This window comes from Dermacentor andersoni, chromosome 1, assembly GCF_023375885.2.
Source record: "Dermacentor andersoni chromosome 1, qqDerAnde1_hic_scaffold, whole genome shotgun sequence".
Lineage (NCBI taxonomy): Eukaryota > Metazoa > Arthropoda > Arachnida > Ixodida > Ixodidae > Dermacentor > Dermacentor andersoni.
This window is the reverse complement of record NC_092814.1, coordinates 1,723,587-1,748,285: the sequence shown is the minus strand read 5'-3', so window position 1 is coordinate 1,748,285 and position 24,699 is coordinate 1,723,587. Positions and strand designations below refer to the sequence as shown.

Sequence of the window (24,699 nt, the reverse complement as noted above, 5' to 3'; positions counted from 1 at the left end):
GTGTAAGAAGGTTGACTTGCGGTGTGGCAAAGAGCCTAATAGCTTTGCAGGGAGCCAACCTGCATGAATATGAAAGAGTCATTTTCCGTGGCTTTACTCCTTAAAATAAGACATTCCCTGGCTATGCCAGGATGCTAAACACTTAGTAGCTGCTGCACAGCAACTGCAGTTCTCTTCTAGAAGAACTGTAAGAAACAGCGCTCACTGTGCATCTCAACACCAGTAAGTGCTCCTATATTTGAAGGCAAATTCGACGATTTCAAATCTCGAATGAGATATATGAGTCAAATAACGAAGAATATTTGATTTATATTAAACATTTCTGACAGTCGCACACCCCTAATCAAGTGAGTGAGTGAGTTAGAAATTTATTTAGGTCCTGAGAGGGAAATCAATCCAGCGGCTCCACCCAGGTCGGGGCCGGTAGATCAAAACCAAATTTTCAACTGTGGGGATGCGTGACTCTCACGCATCCCCTGATATGCTGTTTTCCCGCACGGCTCGAGTGGCCTGGCGCCCGCGGCGGTCCGAGTGGTACAAGCGCGGTGCGGGAGATGGCGCGAGTGTCGCGCTGCTGCGGGGTTACTTGGGCGCCGAAAGGGAAGGCGCTTCCTCTCTTTGGGTTCGGGAAGCAAGCGGGACGGACGTGCCGTGCCGCGCCGACCCATGCTTCTGCGAGACCGTCTCGCGTGGCCGCCTTGGACATCGTTTGCGTGACAGTACGCGCGAACGACCAGGCGTTGGGATCCAACATGGGGCGAACATATTCGCTCGCTATCAGGTCGCGGTAAGTCGGACTTCTAGATTTGTCGCGCGCCCATCGGCATGTTTTGGGGATAGCAACTCGGCTAGCAGGCATTGATCTATGAAAGGTGCAATAAATGCCCTTGTGACTGTTTGCACTACTGTGTTGTCGTTCCTTTGTCCCAAGAGTACGGAGGAGAACCCCATATCGCCCACACAACAGACCAAATTATTTGAAGACAGATGCTTTTAAACTAGGGAGGAATATACTAAAGCATATTTTATCAAGCTGGCAGAGGACAGGCGTGTAAATGTAGCATCTGTAGCCCTCCTGAATAAATTTTCTGTGAGCGCATAAATGCATCCCATTCATAAGCATAAAGCTGCAGTTGCTATTTTAACAAAACAACTAGTAGTGCACCTGTCCTATGTGTATGATTTTTTTCCCCTTTTGTGTGTGCGTGTGTGTGTGTGTGTTACTTATGTTAGGGCTAAAAACAGTCTCAGAGTTTGAGAACTAAGAAGGTGATGAAATCAATGTGCACTGAGGAGTCCCCATGTGACACAGCTGTAATATTTGCTTAAATGGAGTCGTAGTATGAATAATGCAGACTTGAAACATTGCATATAGTGAGCATGGTCTTTCTCTGTAAAATGGAGCAAACAGCATTCTTGAAACATTACAGTTTTGGAACAGCCTAAATGCTAGGCCAGCATGAGTGGCCCTTGGCACCTAGCTGCATCATGCAACAGTTGAACATGAGATCAGCATACCCGCTTGAGGCGAAGTGGAACCCCCGGTGGTGGACGGCGTGGCCCACAGTCACGCACATCCGGGTTGGAGAGGCTGGAGAGAAGTTCAGCCGGCTGGCAGCTGGAGCACTCGCTTGTGTTGCCTTCCTCTTCAGACAGGTTACCCTCCGAGCTGAGTGTGGAGATAGACTGGCCACTCACTGCCTGTCGCATCTGCCTGTAATCACGTGAAAGAACATTCTTGCACAACTTTTATAATTCAAACAATTGGTCACGTGCTTAGCAAATCCATACTGCCAACAGGTGCTTCATGGCCTACTTGTGCACCACAAGAGAGATGCTTTATTACTTTGGAGATTGCAGGGCCACAAATGAAGCCCAAGAGCCATAATTATTTTGATTTTGTCTTGCAACATTGTTATGAGCGGTTAGAGGGACAAAATGGGCTTGGAACAATAACGACATGGATGTTATAAAAGGAGAACACGGACAACTTGTAGTAATGGTTAATCACATTGCCCTTTTCACTAGTGCTCATGCTAGAATGTTGCTTTGTTCAACATCCTATTTATACGTGTACTTGTTTATCTTTCTCGGGTGACCGCGTTTCACCGTCTAACAAATGTTATCGTTCAATGACGGATGTGCCTGCATGTATCAGAAGTTTCTTGAATGTTATTGATGGTTCTATCCCTTGTCTGTTGTCACCAAAGCTTGTGTAATCTGACTGTATGTTCAATGAGAATTTTGTAGTACTTTGTGGAAGACACATGGGCACCAGCGATTACTCTAGAACCTTCGATGACTAATGTATAAAAGCCGATGCATTTGACCCGCAGATCAGACTTTCGCCAGTCACCGACTGTGTTCGCCACTATCATGCTTTGGGTGTAGCCTGTTTTTCTGGGCACAGATTTGCCCAATAAAGAGTTAGTTTCACCATTCACAGTTTTGCTACTGTGTTCTTGACCGTCACTACCACGTGACATCTGGTGGAGGTGCTTTGCGTTCAAGTACCAGACCTACCCTGCTGCCTTCGTTATCCTCCAACAGTGTTCACGAGACGTCATTCTCAGCATGGACTTCCTGAACCAACACGGTGCAATCATTGGCTTGAAGTCAAAATTGATAATGCTACCTGAAGATCAAGCGATACCACCGAAGAGTGCGCTTAGTAACCATGCCTTGAGTGTGCTCGAAGATCAAGTCAGCATCCAGCCTTGCTCCAGCATTGTTATTTCCATCGGCACAGAAACACCTGCAGATGTAGAAGGCATCATCAAGGACGACCAATGTCTACTGCTTGCTCGACCGTGAAATATGTGGCGCCAGGGGGATCGCTCGACTGCACGGAGGACAAACGGAAGTGATGCTGACAAAATTCAGAAGTACATGTTGCTGGGCTAGTCGGTTCATATTGCTGAGTAGACGAACTTCAGCCAGAAGTTCAAACACATCAACAAGCACACAACGATTGCATACATTGAAGAAATTGTGGAAACCAGCAATGTGTTTGTCCTCTCCGATTCTACCGCATCTATCTCGAGACCATAGTTCCCGAACCAAACTTCGACATAGGAATACGATTTATTTCATGTTTGTTCGAAACATGGGGAGATGGAAGAAAAAGCTGCTGAACAGGAGCTTGACAAGCTCCCACCCTCAATAAACCCAAGTATCCCCATGAGTGAGCAGCAACAGCTCAAAAGTCATCTCTGACGATATACGTTAGACTACTTTTTGACATCATTGAGGATTTGACAAACACCAGTTGCGAGACATTGCATATAAACCGAAGAATCCACTCTACCACTACGCCAGAAGCCTTACAGAGTTTTGACGTGAAAACTTGAAGCTATACGGTAACAAGTCGATGAAATGCTGCGCAACAACATCATCTAGCCATCAAAAAGCCTGTGGGCATCTCCTGTATCCTTGGTGAAGAAAAAGGACGGAACCCTACATTTCTGCATCAATTATCGTCGGCTGAACAAGATCACAAAGAAGGATGTATACCCATTCACATGCATAGATGATGCATTAGGAATACATCGTCAATAAATCTCAAAACTCGCTACTGGCAAATAGAAGTTGACGAGAGGGATCGCGAGATGACTGCCTTCATTACTCCGGACGGCCCCTATGAGCTAAACGTCTTGCCATTCGGACAGTGCTCAGTGCCTGCAACGTTCCCGCGCGTAATGGACACGGTGTTAGCAGGATTGAAGTGGCAGACCTGTCTCGTCTACTTAGATTACGTCGTCGTCTTTGCCGGGAATTTTGACAATCACGTTAGGCGGCTTGGACAGTACTAGGGGTCATCAAGACATCAGGGCTAACTCTGAAGCCAGAAAAGTGCTGCTTCCCTTACAATGAGCTTCTGTTTTTGGGCCGCGTCATCAGCAAATCTGGAGTTCACCCTGATCTGCAGAAGACATCTGCCATTGCTAACTTCCCACAGTCCACCAACAAGAAGGGAGTGCGCAGATTTCTTGGCTTGTGTGCCTATTACAGATGCTTTGTCAATAACTCTTTTGCGAATCGCTGAACCATTAACTTCTTTAACGAAATCAGACATCAACTTCAAGTGGGAAGCACCGCAAGCTGAAGCCTTCCAAGAGCTTAAACAGCGCCTGCAGTTACCACCAGTGTTTGCCCACTTCGACAAAGGCGTCAACACCAAAATCCACACCAACGCAAGTAACCTAGGCCTCCGCGCCATCTTAGTCCAAACGGACTTGACAGGGTCATTGCTTACGCTAGTCGGTCGCTGTCGAAAGTGGAAGCCAATTACTATTATTGCCATCATTTGGGCTACCACGAAATTCCACCCTTACCTTTATGGCAGGCCTTTTAAAGTCGTCAGCGACCATTAAGTCTAGTGTTGGCTGGCAAACTTAAAGGACCCTTCACAATGCCTCACACGATGGAGTCTGAGACACCAGAAATTCGACATAGCCGTCATCAACAAATCTGGACGGATGCACTCTGATGCCGACTGCCTATCACACGTCCCCACTGACCTGCCACTGCAAGATGGTGAGGATGACGACGCCTTCCTAGGAACAATAAAACGGAAGACTTCACTGAACAGCAACAAGCAGGCCTGGAGCTAAAAAAAACCTCGTCGAGTATTTGGAAGGCAACACCGACGTTGTCTCTAAGGCATTTAGGCGAGGATTCTCTTCATTTTCCCTGCAAAACAATGTCCTCGTAAACAAGAACTTCTCACCAGTCCACGCCAACTACCTTTTTGTTCCCTCAAAACTGCATCTAGAAGTACTGCACACTCTACAGCCAGACAAGCCACACGAGCACAATTGCCTACCACCCGCAGACGAATGGTCTTACGGAGTGACTGAACAAGACCTTCAACGACGTGCTTGCAATGTACATCGACGTCAAGCGCAAGATGTGGGATGCCGTCCTGCTGTACATAACCTTCACTTACAACACGACAGTGCAAGGAACAGTGCAGATCATGCCGTTCAAGATGGTTTACGGAAGAAACCCCGCGACAACTCTTTGACGACATGCTGCCGCACGTCACCGATGAAGAGAATCTTGATGTTGCAGCCTATCTCCAGCACGGCGAAGAAGCCTGACAGCTTGCCCGCCTGTGCATCAAGAATCAGCAGAGGACCGACAGCCAACACTACAATCTTCAACAACGCCCTACCGAGTACCAGCTTGGCAACTGTATTTAGGTATGGGCTCCGATATGCTGACGAGGACTTAGCAAGAAACTACTGCGACACTATTTCAAACCCTACAAGGTCAGTCGACATATTGGGGCACTGCGCTATGAGGTCGTGTCAGACGGCATTTTGTAATCACAGCAGTGCCGCGTACAACCTGAAGTCGCCCATGTGGTGCGCCTTAAGCCTTTCTATGCCTGCTGACGAACTTAAGGACTTAGTTTCTTTATTGCTTTGTTGTTATTTTTTCTTTATTATGCATTGTTTTGTTTTCACTTTCATGTTTCTTTGTAGCATTGGGACAATGCCTTTTAAGGTGGGGCATTGACACGTGTACGTGGTTATCTTTCTTGGGTGATGCGCTCCACCGTCTAACAAATGTTATCACTCAGCGCAAGACGCGTCTGCATGTATCGGAAGTTTCTCGAATGTTATCAATGGTTCTCCATTGTCTTTTGTCACCGAAGCTTGTGTAATCTGATTGTATGCGCAACGGGAATTCTGTAGTACTTTCTGGAAGATACGCGGGCACGGCGATTACACTAGAACCTGTGATGACTCGTGGATAAAAATTGACGTGCTTGACCCGCAGATCATATTTTTGACGATCGCCGACTGTTAACATTGTGCTTTGAGTGTAGCCTGTTTTTCTGGGCACAGGTTCGCCCAATAAAGGGTTAGTTTCACCATACACAGTTTTGCTACTGTGTTCTTGACAATCACTACCACGTGACATTATGTTATGAGCTGAGTATGGGCCCCACCTGCTGAGAAGCCATGCGCCGACAGTGAGTGGGAGTGTATTATTGCACAGCTTATTTATAGAGTGCTAGTATAATGCCCATCCATGTTGTTTGGTATTACTGAGCTTACATTATTAACTATAAATGGGTGTTTTGTGCTTACAACTTGTCCCTGTCTGTTTCCCATCAGCCAGAATCCAGTAGAGTGGCAAGTTGGGCGAGTAGGTGGAAGTTCATCTTGTAATTAGGAGGGTAATGCGCTATAAGTACATGGACAACATAAGTATAAGTGGACAGGACGCCCGCAGACTCTGCGATGCCTGCCCAGGCAGCTGGTTAGTAAGCTGGAAGGGGTCTTTGTTGGCTGCAAATATAGCAGAATTGCCTCTCATAGTGCCTGGTAGGCAATAAGCTTTGGTATCTAACAAGGCAGGCTCCCTGTTTACCATCCAGAGAGGAAGCAAAAGGGAAGGAGGTCAAGAAAAAGTGGCCGTGAAACGACGACAGCCGTGATAGTTTGTCGATGGCTAGTGTTGGACAGTATATTAGCAGATGTTGGTTTTGAGTGAAAGAACTCACCAGGCTGCAATAATGTAAAACTATTCCATGCTCTTTTTATTCCAAATCTACCATTAGCCCTTCATGATTGGCACCCAAAGAGGACTTGCTGGACAATACAAGGGGAAGCAACCTGTTGGCAGAAGCACACTCTGCAGCACTGCATACTAGAGAATGAATAGCACACTATATTGATGGGCTGCAAACACAGGGCATCCTCTGCAGTACGTCAGCCATTGAGCAAATTCCGATCCAGCCACCATGACAAGCTCACTACAGACCCCTTTTGTTGACAGCAGCAACTAGCAAAAATTAGGGAGACGACAGAGTCCACTTGAATAACGGTATCATTGCAGCACAAAGCAATAATCTTCTGACTTTTAGTTCTTTTTTCTTTCTCACAGGTTTTTATTTTTCACTTGATCTTTTTTTCTTCCTTTGTGTGTGTGCATGTATTTGTATATCTATGCTGTGCGCTCTGTGCATGGCAACTCAATCTAAAGGGGAAAGCCAACTTAATACTGGGTGATTCCACGAGAGATCGAACATGCATGTCTGTTTGATATTTTTGTTTTGTGTGCTTTTCTTTATAGGTCAAGTAGGAATGTTCAAACTGCATGGAACCGAAAATTTGATTCCCGAAACGTGCTCCCAGCAAGCCAAAAAGATATATGAAGGTCGCGGCACGAGCGTCGTTTTATTACTTACCACAATATTTTTTTTATTTCACGGCCGTATTAAATGCAAACAAAAAACGTGTTGAAAAACCTTTCTGTTCATTTTAACATGCTTCACAGTAAATTAGTTCCATGCATTTTTTTCAAGCTGTCCACAAATGAAAAAAATGTACAAAAATTGCAAACATGGCCCAAATCAGAAAAATTTTGTAACTTTGATGCGTCATGGCGCGTTTTCTATTTTACATAGAAACTTGAAAAAAGTGTCAAACATCGAACATTCTTTTTGCAACATTTATGCAAAATATTATTTTCCTACATGAAATATAAGAAAGGAAAAAAAAGTTAATTAGACAAGTTTAAAAAAAGGAAAAACTCATAGTCAAAAAATAAAAGATAAGTAAAGAAACTCCAGTTCTAATTTCCGAAAAAATGTTGGATACAATTCTGCTTATGTCGGGCAAAATGTGGGTGAAATATGTTTCCTCATTTGCTTTATTTACAAAATATAACGGACCAAAGTGGCTCATGTTGAGCCTGCTGGCTTAAGTGCCATGATGACTCGTTCCAGTTTGTTAATATTTACTCAATGTTAAAAAAAGAAAAGGCGACGGTTGTCACAGATGAGGAAGGTTTACCTGGGTTTTTTATTATGGCAAGAACAGAAAACGTGCTTTCTGCTTTGTTTTTGGGGACACAAGAGAGAACAAACTTGACACTACTTGTGATGCTCAAACAAATTTATTGCTTGTCCTTTGCAGTTAGTATTTAAAAGGGTTTAATCACTGTCAGCTGGCTAGCGGCAGTTGTTGCAATGGACAGCATATGTCCGCTTGACTAATCACGGGCACACATTCACACTTGCCATTCCTGGCACATGTGGCATTGACTTCTGCTGACGATGCTTCTCGATGGCTGCAGCAGGCACATGAAGCAGGTCCACATTCTTGATCTTGCTGCTAAGTTGGGAGACCATCTCGTGTGCAGACTGAATGGAGGCAACGCTTCCAGACCTCAGGATCTCCAGGGAAGCTTGATGTTTAAGTAGTCCACCCACACCGTCACAGGCATTCTTCCTATGCCCAGTAGCAAAAAATATCCACCTCGCAGACGTATACTTGGAATGGAACAACTCATACAACTGGTACCTATTTTTAAGATGGCTCGATGCACCATTGCTGACATATGTTACGTGACAGTAAACAGGTGCTTTTTCATCTAATCCTTCGTGCACTCTGTTTAGTGTGTAGCAGGTGTGCACTGCGTCGTGATGCATGTCGTCGCAAAGCTGTGTGTTGCTTTCCTTGTTGTGGCGACACAGGTGAAAGTGGAGATTTGTTTCTTGTGCCAATGCTACAATGATGCTTCATTTGAGAGAAGGACTGTCCAGTTTTCTGCAAAATCAAAATGCAGAACAATGCTTCCGTGCTGCTCCCACTTCTGTGCCTCAGGAATAGCCGTAGCTTGAGTGTGGCATATGTATTCGTGAGGAATCCATTTGATCACCCATTTGCCAAGCTCTTTCACAAAAAGGGTTGGAGACGACGTCTTCTTGATCAAGTCAGCGCTTTCCCAAACAGCAAATGTGACCTTGTCCTCGTCGACCATTTCCAGACTGTTCAAAGTGGGGCTTCACTCCATGGGCAGTGCTCGCATTCCCCTAACAAACAATCTGCGGTTGGGGAGCCGCAAAGACACAATGCTTTCATGCCTTCCAATGAGATTTCCATGCCGGTTACATTCTCAAGTGCAGAGACACAAAGGTTGACATTAGCGCAATAAATACAAACGCAAACCTCTTGCTATGGTCCAAGCAGCACCCATTTTGGACGCATGCTGTAAAACTTTGACAGGGTGATGGCACTTTCAGAGTGAGCTGCTTTGAACATCTGGAATGTCTTGCGGATAGAGTGTTTCATAAACCGCTTTGAGACGTACTCTCTCTGGCCGTTCGTGATGGCTGATACAATGTCCTGCTTGTTTGGGCTCTGCCAAGAGCATCCAAGTTTGTCCTTGGTGAAGTAGTCGAGCGCAGCTTGTACATCCGATGGGCTTAACCTCGACCTCGTCTATGGATCAAAATCTGACCACATTCTATGCTTCTCGCGCCAATTTCAGGCCTTTCTGAGCGTGTTTGTTGCGACAGCTGGAATTGCCTCTTGAATGTGTTTGCTTTCAACTTCTGGTGGCACAATGGTTCAGAGACAGAGACGCTCTCCATAGGACCTTGAAGCCTCATATGCTTGCTTCAAGCTATTTAACCAGCCAGCGCATCCACGACATTCTGTCACAGACGGTTCAGGTGTACTGATGCTTCCATATGCAGCACTTAAAGTTGAGTGTATCTTCATCACCCTGACAATTTTAATCTCGGCCCGTTTTCTCTTTCCGTAAGATTGTCAGCTGTGGTTGTGATTGGAAGATGGTGGCTCCAATGGTGAAATATCAGAAGAAAGGTGCACGTACCTGTTCAAGTCGTCAATCGCTTCTTCTTCCTGAAGGAATGCCTCGTCTGCTTCACCGCGGGTGTCAGAGGAAAACAGGATTTCCTCGAGGCGCATAAAGCAGTGCTTGCAGACCTCATCGGTGTCGCGAATATCCTCAGCCTCTTGCAGTAGCTTGCGCAGGGAGGCAACATCCAAAATGTTTAAGAAACGAAATATTTTTTTCTTAGCAATCTTCTTATGAACAGGTAAATAATCAGCACAGAATACTCAGACCAAGCTATGAGCTGCATGCATCGTGTGTATATTGAACAGCTAGACCAAGTCGAAATGTTTGTACTAAACAGCACCGCACTCTTTCTGTCACTTTTTCTGCGCTGCTGTTGTGAATGAGCTGCCAGAATGTCTCACGATTTCACGTTTTATGAACAAAGTCATCTAAAGCTTTTCACTGTGAAAACGTGGGGGCCCTGCTAGTTATCAAAGGACAGTGTCTGTCTGGTGCCATCAGTGACCTCTGCTGTTCTCGGCATGGGAAAGCACATCAGCAAGGTGCTGACAAAACATCATAAATTAGGCAACTTCAGCAGTCTTTGGCTCAGTAATGCCGCAATGTACTTTTTCGGGCAGCCGAGACGCAGAGGTGAAAGTCGAGGTAAGACAGGAAGACATTATCTATGAGTGACGCAGGAAACATGTGATAATGGGAAACGAAATAAACGGCTCGGGAAATGACTGGGATAAGTTTTTAGAAGGGCATAGCATGCCGCACGTGGTGGTGCTGAAGAAGGTTCTAGTATCCATTCCACGGATGGGGAGCAGGCAGTAAAGTAGCACCTCTATAATCGCGCACTTGCTGATTATGGAAGCGTTCCCTCGGTTACGGATTAGCCTGCCTTGGTGCTGCGTACAGGTAATCTACTGTGTTCCTGAGCACGTGCTGGTGGGCGAGTTGGCTATACATGATTACAACGAATGTTTTGTTTTTTTTCTTGTTGTTTTGATTCTTGGCAGCAGCTATTTATTCCTGTGTCAAGAAATAAAATGCTCAGCTGTTAGTGCGCCTACGTGGTTGTCCCGTGCCACCTTCCTTTGTCCGTTGTTTTATTCGGCGCCTTCGTTGTGATCACTACTGTGTTCACCAGGCGGATTTTGGCAAGGTCAGCCACAACATGCACTCGCGGTGTCTCGCATGTTGTTGACAAGTGAATATGGAGGTGTAAGTGCAATGCCCACAGAGGTTGTAGTCTGCAAACTCAGTATGCATTAACACTTTAGACTCGCATGCTGTTGACATGTGAATTATGGATATGTAAGTGCGATGCCCACAGAGGTTGTAGGCTGCAAACTCAGTATGCGTTAGCACTTCTTTAGAGGGCGCCAGACCCCCCACTCCTGCACACGCTAGACACAAATAAGATCTGACAATACACTTTTGTTGAAAACAAGCTGCCAGAGCGAAGTTCTGAAGCAGCAAAGAAATTAGAACTATATATGCGAGAAAGCAACTGATAGACAACCAGCAAAAGTACTGAAGCCAGCACGCTCAACATGCGCCACTTTGGCCCGTTATATTTTGTGAATAAAGAAAATGAGGAAACATATTATCGCACCCACGTCTTGGACAACATAAACGGACTTCTATCCAATTTTTTTTTAATTGGAAACTGAGTTTTTTTTATTTTTTGAAAATGAGTTTTTTTGAAAAAGCTTGTTTATTCAACAATTTTTTTTTGTCTCTTCCCAAGTAGGAAGATAAAATTTAGCAGAAATGTTTCAAAGAGAATGTTCTATGTTTGGCACTTTTTTAGAGTTTCTGTGTAAAATTGTAAACGTGCCAAGACGCATCAAATTAAAAAAAATTTTCCGACTTGGGCCATGCTTGAAATTTTTTTACGTTTTTTTAGTTTGTGGACCGCATAAAAAAATGCATAGAACTAGTTTACGCTGAAGCGTATTAAAATGAACAGAAAAGTATTTTAATACAAAGTTTTTAGTTTGCATTTAATTCGGCCATGAAATCTGAAAATATTTTGGTAAGTAATAAAAGGATGCTCGTGCCCCTACCTTCAAATATTTTTTGGCTTGCTGGGAACACTTTTCAGGAATAAAATTTATGGTTCTGTGCAGTTTGAACATTCCTACCTGACATATATATACACCAGATAAAAAAAAAAATATCAAGCGGACATGCATATTCGATCTCTTGCGAAATCATCCTACTGTATCAACAAGGATGCTGCACTAACCCGAACCAACGCTCTGCTCAGGAAAGCCTAATCAACATCAACCAAGGGCCGTTGACAACAGCCAAATTGTGTGGCCTGAGCATCTCCTTATCCTGAAGGAGATGCCACCCCAGGGGTGAATCTCTGCATGGCTGCTTTTGAGCAGACACTCTTTCGATGCTAGCGCCAAGGTGCCCTTCAGTTACGGCCCTAGCATGAAGGCGATACTTTGGCAAAATGGCGGTGCACACGATTGTTTACGTTGTCATGGCAACAGAAACAGCAGGCGTGCAGCGCCTCCTCAGCCTAGCGCTCTGTTTTTATTACGATGACGTGCTCTGCTCCCTCTCTACCTTACCCATGCCCAGCACGCTTTCACTTTTGCTTTCTTTTTGCCTGTCCGCGGCACGTATCTTTTCTTTTTTCCACTTCCAACACAACAGATCTTTGGCCTCGTTTTATTGACTTCCGTTTCCAAAAACAAATATTTTCTCATAACTTGGTATGATAAACGCTCAAAAAATAAACAAAAGTGAAAAATGCATGACATGTACATGATTACGAAACAACACAAAAGTTCACAGACAGTGACAAAAAAAAGAAACTCAAGAAAATGTGAAGGCCACTTCTGTACACACATATAAAAGATTCTTATATAATGCCCTCAAGACCAAAGTGTAGAAGAGCTTCTGATATGCGCACTGAGAGCTTCTGATATACTCACTGAGATATTGCACAAAACTGGACGACGGGTATGACATAGTCATGAAAACTAAAGAAAGAGAAAATTCACTGGTAATGGAAAAAACAATGACATGCATAATACCTAAAAATAGAATAAAATGCTAAGATTGTTTGACTGACAGTCATACAAAAAAAAAAAAAAAAAACAAGAGCTTACTTATAAACCTGCACAAAAGTATATGAAATGCGTAACATGTTCATTACTACTGAACAAAATGAAAAAGACATGGCAGGGCAGAACAAAAATAACATTGTACTAAAAACGGAAATACACATTATCACATTATTTTGCACTTGGCCACAACTTGAGTAACGGTGGCAAGGGGGAACAGAAGGTAGTCAGCTTTTGCAGCAGTACATAGAAAACTTTCGCAGAAAGGCCTATTCCTCAATCAAAACCAGGTAAAATAATCCAACAACACGACTTTTCTTTCACCCCGAATGCAATGCTTAGCGGTAAAATTACGTCACTTAAAACACTAAGGTGTGCTTACTGGGCAATCCTTTGTGTAATAAACAAGAGCTGCAAAAATCTGCATTTAGGACACTTGCAATGCTCATGCTTTCCAGAAGAAAAAATAGCGTATCGTGCCTACACATGAAGGTCGTTTGCGCGGTTTTCCCAACGTCGATTACTGAGATAATACACAAACACAAACAGTAATTTTTCATCTGTTAGTACGTTCGTAGAACGTGACACACAGAAAAAGCATAGAGCAGGAATGGAAAGCTGGGCAAGTTACTGAAGTTGCAGAATGAGACTTAGCACACAAAAACACAAGTCATAGACCAGGTGACAATGAGGAGGAACAACTATTTGTCAGCTTTCACTACCGGTAAGAGGTAAGGGTAGCACAGTCAACACGCAACGATGTCCGGAGACTCATGGAGCACACACATGGACAGGGCCGTGTTTGTGTACATGTGCCTTCTGATGTCTTTGGGTCTGCGTGCTCACCTGTTGTCTTCAGGCACCCGGAACAACCTTGCAGTGCTTGTTTTTGAGGTATTCGTGCACCACTGCATGATGCACGGTGGTGCGAGCTGTGAAACATAGCGGAGCACAAGCACACAGCTATCGAGGACCATGAAACTGGCGAAACAGCCCACGCTGGTCAATGCACAGCAGCGCACGATTCCCGATAACAGCACATACCGAAACACGAAATGTCATGCAGCGGGCTAAGCTGGCGTCTGGTTGGCGCACGCACGTGAAGACAGTCAAAGGTGAGGGAGTTGCTGGAGAAGGCAAGGAGAGAGGAGTTGAGAGGAGGGGTGAAAGGGCACGGCTTCCTGGATCGGCATGCGCAGGGGGTTGTACAAGGGAAGCGGATTTGCTTTCCCGCCCTCCTGATGGATGGCGCCAATTACCTCTGCCATCGGAGCAGCCGAGTTTCCGAGGCCGGATGCCACTGCCAGTCACCGCAGTCTTGTGCGACTTGCACACAGTGTTCAGCCGTGTCCTGGTGAAGGGCTTCCTTCTAATAAGCAAATTGTGCCAAGCGATGGCGGAGTGCCCAGCAAGCACCCACGTTCCCCCTAGAGATCATCATCACCAACAGCCTAATTTTATGTCCACTGCAGGACAAAGACCTCTCCCTGTGATCTCTAATTACCCATATCCTGCGCCAACTGATTGCGCCTATAAATTTACTAATTTCATCACGCCACCTAGTTTTCTGCCATCCTCGACTACGCTTCCCTTCTTTTGGCGCCCATTCTGTAACCATAATGGTCCACCGGTTGGCTATCCTATGCATTACATGGCCTGCCCAGCTCCATTTTTTTTTTTCTTAGTGTCAATTAGAATATCAGCTATGCCTGTTTGCTCTCTGATTCATACCCATCTCTCTCTTCCTGTCGCTTAATGCTACATCTAACATTCTTCATTCCATCGCTCTTTGCCCAGTCCTTAACTTGTTCTTGAGCTTCTTTGTCAACCTCCAAGTTTCTGTCCCATATGTTAGCATAGAGAGGATGCATTGATTATACATCTTTTTTTTTTTTTTCAGTGATAGTGGCAAGCTTGCAGTCAGGATCTGGCAATGTCTGCCGTATGCACTTCAACCCATTTTTATTCTTCCGTAAATTTCCTTCTCATTATCAGGATCCGCTGTGGGTAATTGACCTAGGTAAACTTGCTCCTTCACAGACTCTAGAGGCTGACTGGCGATCTTGAACTCTTGTTCCCGTGCCAGGCTACTGAGCATTATCTTTGTCTTCTGCATATTAATCTTCAACCCCACTCTTACACTTTCTCTTTTTAAGTCCTCAATTTCCCCTGAGACATGCACCTTACTATTTGATGCCAACTTTAACGGCACCCAGGCGCACATACTGTGCATGGAGAGAAGCTGCCTGTGATCCTTACGTGTGATATTTCGCGGCAGCAATAGGCGGGGTCACTATGGCCGTGAATTGGGAACATGTGAATGCAAGAGTGCAGGCTACACCTCTGTCTTGTGTCTACGGACAACTGCAAAAACTGTGATCAAGTCGAGACCCTCGAACACTTGCTTTTGCAGTGCAGTGCTTTCGAGGCAGCATGAGAGGAAGTCGGGCTGCTACCAGATGCACGGGCTGCTGCGCATGCATGTGCGACTCGACTCGCACGATTTCGGTCCAACGCGAACAGAGCAACAACAGTTCTCATTAGTTGCATGCCTGGAGCTTTATTATTTGCTTCAGCAAACATCACTACTACCGTAGCTTCTATTTTGCACATCGAGCACGTTTCCTTGCAGACCAACAAATCTGAGGCATTGTGTTACAATGTAAGGCAGCTTTAGAAGCTTGATGCGGAAATTTAAGAACAAATGAGCAATTTTTCAGGTCACTTAGCTCAGGTTTTAAGTGTATGTCACTGCAAAAAGAGGCTCAGCATAGGTTTTGTGAATGCCGTCAGGACGAATATCCAAGGGTGCAAAAACTCTCTAACTTGGCTTCGTTCATTCGTGGCAGCACAGTGTAGTTCACTGTTCGCTGGATGATGAAGGTGATTGTTGAATTTTAGAGTCCTGAATGTCATGATCGCTGAGCCTCACAACATACAGCCGGCCTGCAACAGTGCCTTAGACGAGATAGAGAACGAGATCAGTGTTGCCAAATGAATATGCACTCTGAATACCCCCTATTGTAATGCTTAATCTGTCGCAAGTATTGCCTTGAGCATGTGCTAATTGTGTGACCTTTCAGTTGGCGTGTTTCTTTTGATTCCACCTTCTGTCCATGTTTGCACGCCTGCCTTTCAGTAACACTAACTTGGTCAACTTTCAGACATTATAAGTATTGCTCCAATTGCTACACCTGAGAAACGTGAAGAAAAGGGGTTAACCGAGGGCCCAATCTTTATTAGTCATATCATAAGAAGCCAACAAACACTAACACCAAAAACAACATAGGGGAAATTACTTTGTGCTTAATAAATGAAATAAAGAAAGGATAAATTAATGGAAATGAAAGTGGATGAAAAAGCAACTTCCCGCAGGTGGGGAACGACCCCACAACCTTCGCATTACGAGTGCGATGCTCTACCAATTGAGCTACCATGGCACCGTTTCCCCATCCACTTTCTTGGGTATTTATGTCTCCTAGTAGTATCCTGGGAGTGTTAGCCAGCGCCACCACTCACAAACCTTGGCGGCGGATGTGGAACATCCTTTCTGCTGCAGGCGTCACGAGAATGTGATCTTATTGGGTGAAGGCAACCAGTCAATAAACCTACACATGCTACCTGAAGGCATCAAATTTCCATTAATTTATCGTTTCTTTATTTCATTTATTAAGCACAAACTAATTTCCCCTATGTTGTCCTTGGTGTTAGTGTTTGTTGGTGTCTTATGACCTGAGAAACGCATCTTTTGAGTCATTGTTCTCGCAGATGGGGGAAAAAAGAACTAGTTTATACAAGAAAATTGTTACTGAAAATCATTGTTGCAGCCGAGGCGTTTGCACTAGCAGATGGGTAGAACAAGGGTACAAACATGGCCGCTATAATAGTAGGTATCGCAATAATGCCCCAGTGACCTCGGAGTAACAGAAGCCGATCTCTATAGTTATGCTATAACTGGCTGCATGCACCAGAAACATGCCATTCAGTAGACATCGCATGGCCTCCAAGATTGCAGCGGAGAGATCCACAGGTGTGGCTACCTCTCTACAGCTGGCGCCAGCAGCACGAAGGCCCACATTGCACAGATCAGGTTGGAAAATATTCACATATTCAAGAGCACCCACTGTCTCTGACCGACCTCTTTAAGAATTACTTCTAAATGTTCTCGATGGTTGTATATAGGTCACCATTGGGGCAAACATACTGCTTTCTTTATATTTTTCAAAGCAATGCCTTCCAGTAACATATTTCATACCTGCTTTTTTGCAATCACGGGTGGTATAAACATTGATTTAAATTCAAGTAACTCTTATGCTAGAGAATTTGCAACTGTTCTCTCAACACATAGTTGCACAAAAACTATTCTGCAGAAGGAGTCGGCACACATTTTCGTGTTGTCACTGGCTATGCGGATTACAGTCTACTGGAGTGAAATAGAAATGCAAACAAATACAGATAAGGCCTATGATGCCTTCTTAAGTTTACTTCGTACCTGCTATGATGCAGCATTCCCCCTTTAAAAAATTAGCTGCTCGTACCAACTGGAAATGTTGAAAACCTCTTGTATAAATGCAAACAGCATTTAAATTAAAGGCATCTCTACCGACTGTCAGCCTTAGATGCTGTCATGAAATTCACTAATTCTGTCGGTGAGCCTGTCACAGAAGACAACATTGACATTTGTCATAAAGTGTCAACTGCAAAACAAAATGTTGTTCGGTTCGAACAGTGAGAGAGAAGCGAAACTCACTTCTTGTAAAAGCAATAAAAATATGGATTACAAAGGCTGCACTGGAGTACAAAACACTCAGCACTGTGTACATAAACGAACATCTAAGCCACAAGAACAAGCAGATACAATTGATGCTGCCATAGCAAAAAAAGAGACAAGTTGGCTGGAAGCATGTGTGGACAAAGGACAGAAAAGTTTTCGTATGTCATGAAGATAGCGCCACTGTGCTCTGACTCATCTTCCCTGAAGTTGTGCACTGATTACTGACAATGCTCAAGAGCCATGATAAGCCTTGAGAGCATTCTTGTAGTTCACAGTTTTTTTTTATAGTTATTATTTATCCGCACCACGATGGCTGCGGCACCGAAAAACCTAAAAATGGTGTGAAACAAAAACTGCCTAAGCCTTGCTCCCCATTAATGCGGGATCACTGGAAAATAAGCACGATGATCTCAATACGCTCATCGATTCTACCACATTAATTTTGACACAATAATGGTCCCGGAACCTTGGTACATGCGACACTGTTCTGTTTCCATGTGCTGATTATCCAACTTCTCTACTTAATCGTGTGCAACGAAGGGGCCGCATTGTGTTCCTGTTGGTCAGTTCTGCCCGCAAAACGTAAATCCTTGAAGAATTTTGTGTCTCAAATGATTATGATGAAATATTAACTTTGCAAAATGGCTCAAAGATAATATCTGTAGTTTACCAGTCTGCTAACACTTGGCGTCACTGCTCATTTGATTTCTTTCAAACTCTATTAGAATATTTTTATTAGAATTTTGTTCATATTACAGGTTTTAGTATACAGATATACAGAAGGAGGTCCCATAGTCACTGCACGGGGACCTTCTACGAAGAAACAATTATGCCAGTTAACAACTCAAAGTAATAGTAGCACACCAATAAGGTAGTACACAAGAAAAAAAAAAAAGGAATGTTAACAGAACAAAACACTGAATTAATTACAAAGAATAACAAGGTTTTAGCATATCTCCTGACAGCAAGGCAAATCAGTGTAGCAGAAAAACTGTATGGATATGAAAAAAGAGAACAGTCATTCCTATTGTTACAAGAGCACTATATAACGAATACAATAAACCTTCTCACAAGTATTTTGATAATAAGTGCATTTTTAGTTCTCTTTTAATTCGTTATAAAGCTGTTGCATTTTTTATTATTAGTGGTAGAGTACTCCATATTGATATGGGAGTGAATTTTACAGTCTGCTTACCATAGTTAGTGTGGACCCTTGGTAGAAGAAAATTGTTATTCAATGTGAATCTAGTGGTGCTATAAATCATCAGGTTAGATGGTGAAAATATGATTGGTGGTAGTGCATTATTCACAATTCTGTAGAAGAAAATACCGAAGTTGAATTTGGTGAGTCCAGAAATGGTAAGGATCTTACTCTTGTGTAGTAGGGATTTGGCATCAGCAAAGCGTGAACTGCAAGTAATAATTATTAAGGCTTGGCTCTAAACTGCCTGGAAAGAGGAAATGTCAGCGTTTTCTGAATGTATATTACCATAAGTGATATGGGAGTGAACAAGAGAGTGGTAAAGTGAGTGTAATGGTGGCACATGCAAAGCAAGGGAATGTTTTAATTAAGATGCATATACCATAAGCTGTTTTTTTTTTTAAATGCATAAGTATTTTTATGCTTACCTAAATGAGAAAACCGCCCGTCCTGTAAGACAATCACTTTTGAGATAGAGCCCATAGCAGCAAGCGACTTTACCTTTCTGCTGCCTGCCTGTCACCTCAACGCAAATGAAGTGTCGAGAACAAAGCGCTCACAGAGCTAGCTCTTAGCACATGCCGCACTCCACCCATTTCGGTGATTGCTTTCAAGTTGCAGGCCCGCGCGTCTCTCTTTCACACTAAGTAAGCGGCAAGAACACAGCGCGCCAAGCTATCAGCAGTTGGCGCTCTCTGTCGGCATTGCGGTTCGCTTTCAAGATACGGCCCGCGCGGCCGTGCCATATGCAGTTGCTGGCAGCGCACGTTTGGTCACGGTTCATAATGGTTTGACACGGAGGATAAGGTGCTACAGAGCGATAATGGCTTATAATGATCGGAACAAGAGCGCACCTGGCGCTGCCACCTGCAGTACTTTGCTTGCGTTTTCAATGCACCTTGTGCCGCCGTCCGCACTAGTTGATGTCGCTACAGCGCTGTTGTTTGTACTGGCCAGATCAAGTTTCATAACACTGAATGGCACCGGGCTGCGTGGAGATGAGCAAGTGGCACAATGCTTACGCATACTTAGCCAACTCCCAAGAAGGTTCTGCGTGAATTCTTTATGTGAGCAATATGATTCTGATTATTTCAAGTTACAGTCAAGTAGAATGCCCAGGAAAGATGAGCATGAACTTGGAGGAAGATAGTGGGGACGAAAAATGATGGGTGGAATGGATTTTAAGTTTCGCTGATGGGAAGTAAAACAACAAATTTAGTCTTGGTTGCATAAAGAGATAACATGTTATCATTAGGCCTCCTTAGCTCATTTTCTAAATCAGCATCTAGTTTATTAACAAGAAATGAGATTATAGTGGTATCATCAATGTACAGAATGCATTTTGTGGGAAAAAGACAGTCAGGTAAATCATTAATATAAACCAAAAACAGAAATGGCCCCAGCATGGAGCCTTCAGGCACACCGACAGTGATTCACTGTCGAGAGTAAACATTAGAAATAGAAACATCTTGCACTCTGTTATACAAGTAGCTTTTCAGTAGTGAAAGGGCAGGACTGCAAATGCCAATGGCCTCGAGCTTAGCGAATAGGATATTTTGATTTATGCTATCAAATGCCTGCATTAGATCAATCAAAACTGAGCCTGCGAGAAATCCTTCGTCCAATAATTCTTTAAGTTGGTCAGTAAGATAGATGAGTGCCAGCTTTAGCAGGGTGGACCCCATTGATTCCAGTGCTCGTCACTTTTAGGTTATTTATAACATTAAAGTGGACGTGGAGGAGCCCGAACGGCGAGACTAGAAATGAAATAGACTTCATACTCTGCGCTAACCCTGGCATCATACAAGATGTGGACGTGCTCGGTAAGGTGCGCTGCAGTGACCACAGGATGGTAAGAACTCGAATTAGCCTAGACTTGAGGAGGGAACGGAAGAAACTGGTACATAACAAGCCGATCAATGAGTTAGCGGTAAGAGGGAAAATAGAGGAATTCCAGATCAAGCTACAGAACAGGTATTCGGCTTTAAATCAGGAAGAGGACCTTAGTGTTGAAGCAATGAACGACAATCTTGTGGGCATCATTAAGGAGTGTGCAACAGAAGTCGGCGGTAACTCTGTTAGACAGGATACCAGTAAGCTATCGCAAAAGACGAAAGATCTGATCAAGAAACGCCAATGTATGAAAGCCTCTAACCCTACAGCTAGAATAGAACTGGCAGAACTTTCGAAGTTAATCAACAAGCGTAAGACAGCTGACATAAAGAAGTACAATATGGATAGAATTGAACAAGCTCTCAGGAACGGAGGAAGCCTAAAAGCAGAGAAGAAGAAACTAGGAATTGGCAAGAATCAGATGTATGCGTTAAGAGACAAAGCCGGCAATATCATTACTAATATGGATGAGAAAGTTCAAGTGACTGAGGAGTTCTATAGAGATTTATACAGTACGAGTGGAACCCACGATGATAATGGAAGAGAGAATAGTCTAGAGGAATTCGAAATCCCACAAGTAACGCCGGAAGAAATAAAGAAAGCATTGGGAGCTATGCAAATGGGGAAGGCAGCTGGGGAGAATCAGGTAACAGCAGATTTGTTGAAGGACGGTGGGCAGATTGTTCTAGAAAAACTGGCCACCCTGTATACACAATGCCTCATGACCTCGAGCGTACCGGAATCTTGGAAGAACGCTAACATAATCCTAATCCATAAGAAAGGGGACGCCAAAGACTTGAAAAATTATAGGCCGATCAGCTTACTGTCCGTTGCCTACAAAGTATTTACTAAGGTAATTGCAAATAGAATCAGGAACACCTTAGACTTCCGTCAACCAAAGGACCAGGAAGGATTCCGTAAAGGCTACTCAACAATAGACCATATTCACACTATCAATCAGGTGATAGAGAAATGTGGGGAATATAACCAACCCTTATATATAGCTTTCATTGATTATGAGAAAGCGTTTGATTCAGTCGAAACCTCAGCAGTCATGGAGGCATTGCAGAATCAGGGTGTAGACGAGCCGTACGTAAAAATACTGAAAGATATCTATAGCGGCTCCACAGCCACTGTAGTCCTCCATAAAGAAAGCAACAAAATCCCTATAAAGAAAGGCATCAGGCAGGGAGATATGATCTCTCCAATGCTATTCACAGCATGTTTACAGGAGGTATTCAGAGACCTGGATTGGGAAGAATTGGGGATAAGAGTAAATGGAGAATACCTTAGTAACTTGCGCTTCGCTGATGATATTGCCTTGCTTAGTAACTCAGGGGACCAACTGCAATGCATGCTCACTGACCTGGAGAGGCAGAGCAGAAGGGTGGGACTAAAAATTAATCTGCAGAAAACTAAAGTAATGTTTAACAGTCTCGGAAGGGAACAGCAGTTTACGATAGGTAGCGAGGCACTGGAAGTGGTAAGGGAATACATCTACTTGGGACAGGTAGTGACTGCTCATCCGGATCATGAGAGTGAAATAATCAGAAGAATAAGAATGGGCTGGGGTGCATTTGGCAGGCATTCTCAGATGATGAACAGCAGGTTGCCATTATCCCTCAAGAGAAAAGTTCATAACAGCTGTGTCTTACCAGTACTCACGTACGGGGCAGAAACCTGGAGGCTTACGAAAAGGGTTCTACTTAAATTGAGGACGACGCAACGAGCTATGGAAAGAAGAATGATGGGTGTAACGTTAAGGGAAAGAAAAGAGCAGATTGGGTGAGGGAACAAACGCGAAAAAAAAAAATTAAATTATGGGGTTTTACGTGCCAAAACCACTTTCTGATTATGAGGCACGCCGTAGTGGAGGGCTCCGGAAATTTCGACCACCTGGGGTTCTTTAACGTGCACCTAAATCTAAGTACACGGGTGTTTTCGCATTTCGCCCCCATCGAAATGCGGCCGCCGTGGCCGGGATTCGATCCCGCGACCTCGTGCTCAGCAGCCCAACACCATAGCCACTGAGCAACCACGGCGGGTAGGAACAAACGCGAGTTAATCACATCTTAGTTGAAATCAAGAAAAAGAAATGGGCATGGGCAGGACATGTAACGAGGAGGGAAGATAACCGATGGTCATTAAGGGTTACGGACTGGATTCCGAGGGAAGGGAAGCGTAGCAGGGGGCGACAGAAAGTTAGGTGGGCAGATGAGATTAGGAAGTTTGGAGGGTCAACATGGCCACAATTAGTACATGACCGGGGCAGTTGGAGAAGTATGGGAGAGGCCTTTGCCCTGCAGTGGGCGTAACCAGGCTGATGATGATGATGATGATAACATTAACAATTTCTTCTGGCATTGTGGGAAATAAGAAGAATGTTAGAATTTGTGCCACAAAATAAGCATGTACTAGTCATTCTCACAGAGACCTAAAAATAGATAATTTATCAGTTTTCAAGGTCTTTTATCAATCCTCACATGTTTAATAACGTTATAATACCTGCATCACTGAAAAAAAAAAAAAAAAACTGGGAGGTTTCTTAATCTCTTTATTACCAATGCAGACAGTGCAATCGTGTCAAGTGGAACACTGGTTTATGATATCAGTGGCCATTTCCCTACCTTTGCTTTCATTTCTGAAGGAAAAGAAAGGGGGGGAGCAACACATTCCTCTTGTACCCAAGATTTTACTGATTGTTCCCTACAAAGGTTTCGAACAAAAGTTCAGAATTATGATGGGAGCCATGTTTTATTGGATACTGTTATAGATAGCATGTACGAAGTGCTTATTGTGAACTATAAGCTATCTACAAAAAGAACTCTGATACTATGTGCAGCAAACACAAAAAATCTAGAAAAATATGAATAAAAAGTTATCTTCACAGGCAGATAAATTTAAAAAGCTGCATGTACTGGGAGTTTGTGAAAACTAAAGATATTGTTACGTGTAGAAAGACACAGATGGAAGAGACTATTTACAGGCTATTTACACTCGAGCCAGAGCGCCAGGCCAACATTCGCTTGCGCCAAGGGCACAGACCCACTTCGTCATTCTTGCGGCGGCTCGTCTCTTGAGCATCTCGCGATAATATCGTAATACTACCCCCCCGGGGCCGTCACGGTGCTGCTAAATATCCAAGGCGCATGGAGAGGTGTTGGGCTTGAGTCGGGCAATGTGGACAATGTCACTGGTTGTCACAGTGGAGGATGTAGTGGGCGTGGCTAGAACGATTTCATAGGTGACATCGGTCACTTTGCGGAGCACGCGATATGGGCCTGTGTAACAGGAAAGCAGTTTCTCACAAAGGCCAACTTTACACGATGGTGACCAAAGCCACACGAGAGTGCTGGGCCCAAAATGGACATCAGAGTGACGGAGGTTGTAGCGTTGCTTCTGTTTGTCTTGAGATACTTGTAGACGAGCGCGCGCAAGTTGGTGAGCATGGTCAGCATGGGTGATTGCATCACGGGCATAATCACTAGTTGAAGATGTGGTGGATGGAAGCACAGTGCCCAGTGGTAGCGTCGGTTCTCGGCCATACAAGAGGTAAAACGAGGAAAAGCCAGCAGTTTCGAGATGGGAAGAGTTGTATGCAAAGGTAATGTAAGGTAGAGCCAGGTCCCAGTCACGGTGGTCCTCTGAAACGTATTTGGACAGCATGTCTGTAAGGGCGCGGTTCAAACGCTCAGTTTGAACCTCGTTTGAGAGTGGTAGGAGGTGGTAAATTTATGCTGTATTGAGCAGGCAAGCATGATGTCGTCAAAAACTTTGGCCAAAAACGTACCGCCATAGTCTGTTAGCAATTGACACGGAGCACCATGCATCAAAATGATATCATGTAGGAGGAAGTCCGCAACATCAGTTGCGCAGCTGGTCGTAAGAGCGCAGGTTACAGCGTAGCGAATCGCGTAGTCCACCGCGACTGTAGCCCACTTGTTTCCTGATGTAGATTCCAGAAATGGGCCGAGGAGGTCCAAGCCGACACAATGGAACGGCTTAGCAGGGATGTCGAGTGGCTGCAGGTAACCAGCGGGGAGCTGGGAAGGTTTCTCGCGTCGTTGGCAAAGTTCACAAGTGGCGACGTAACGTCATACGGAATGGGCAAGGCCCGGCCAGAAAAAACG

The 24,699-nt window shown here is 44.2% G+C and overlaps 1 protein-coding gene across 6 annotated transcripts in view; it reads right to left on the bottom strand.

Annotated features, from left to right (window-relative positions):
• Positions 1-24,699, bottom strand: part of LOC126543970 (mitogen-activated protein kinase kinase kinase 13-like) — a 593,636-nt gene that overhangs the window by 97,976 nt on the left and 470,961 nt on the right. For 5 of the 6 annotated variants that reach the window (XM_055061158.2, XM_050191137.3, XM_050191141.3 and 2 more), the window contains one exon: positions 1,519-1,714. In XM_055061158.2, coding sequence (XP_054917133.1) covers positions 1,519-1,714 — 196 coding nt within the window. Of the gene's footprint in view, positions 1-1,518; positions 1,715-24,699 lie in introns of those variants that run through there. The other variant, XM_055061159.2, reaches the window with a different exon arrangement.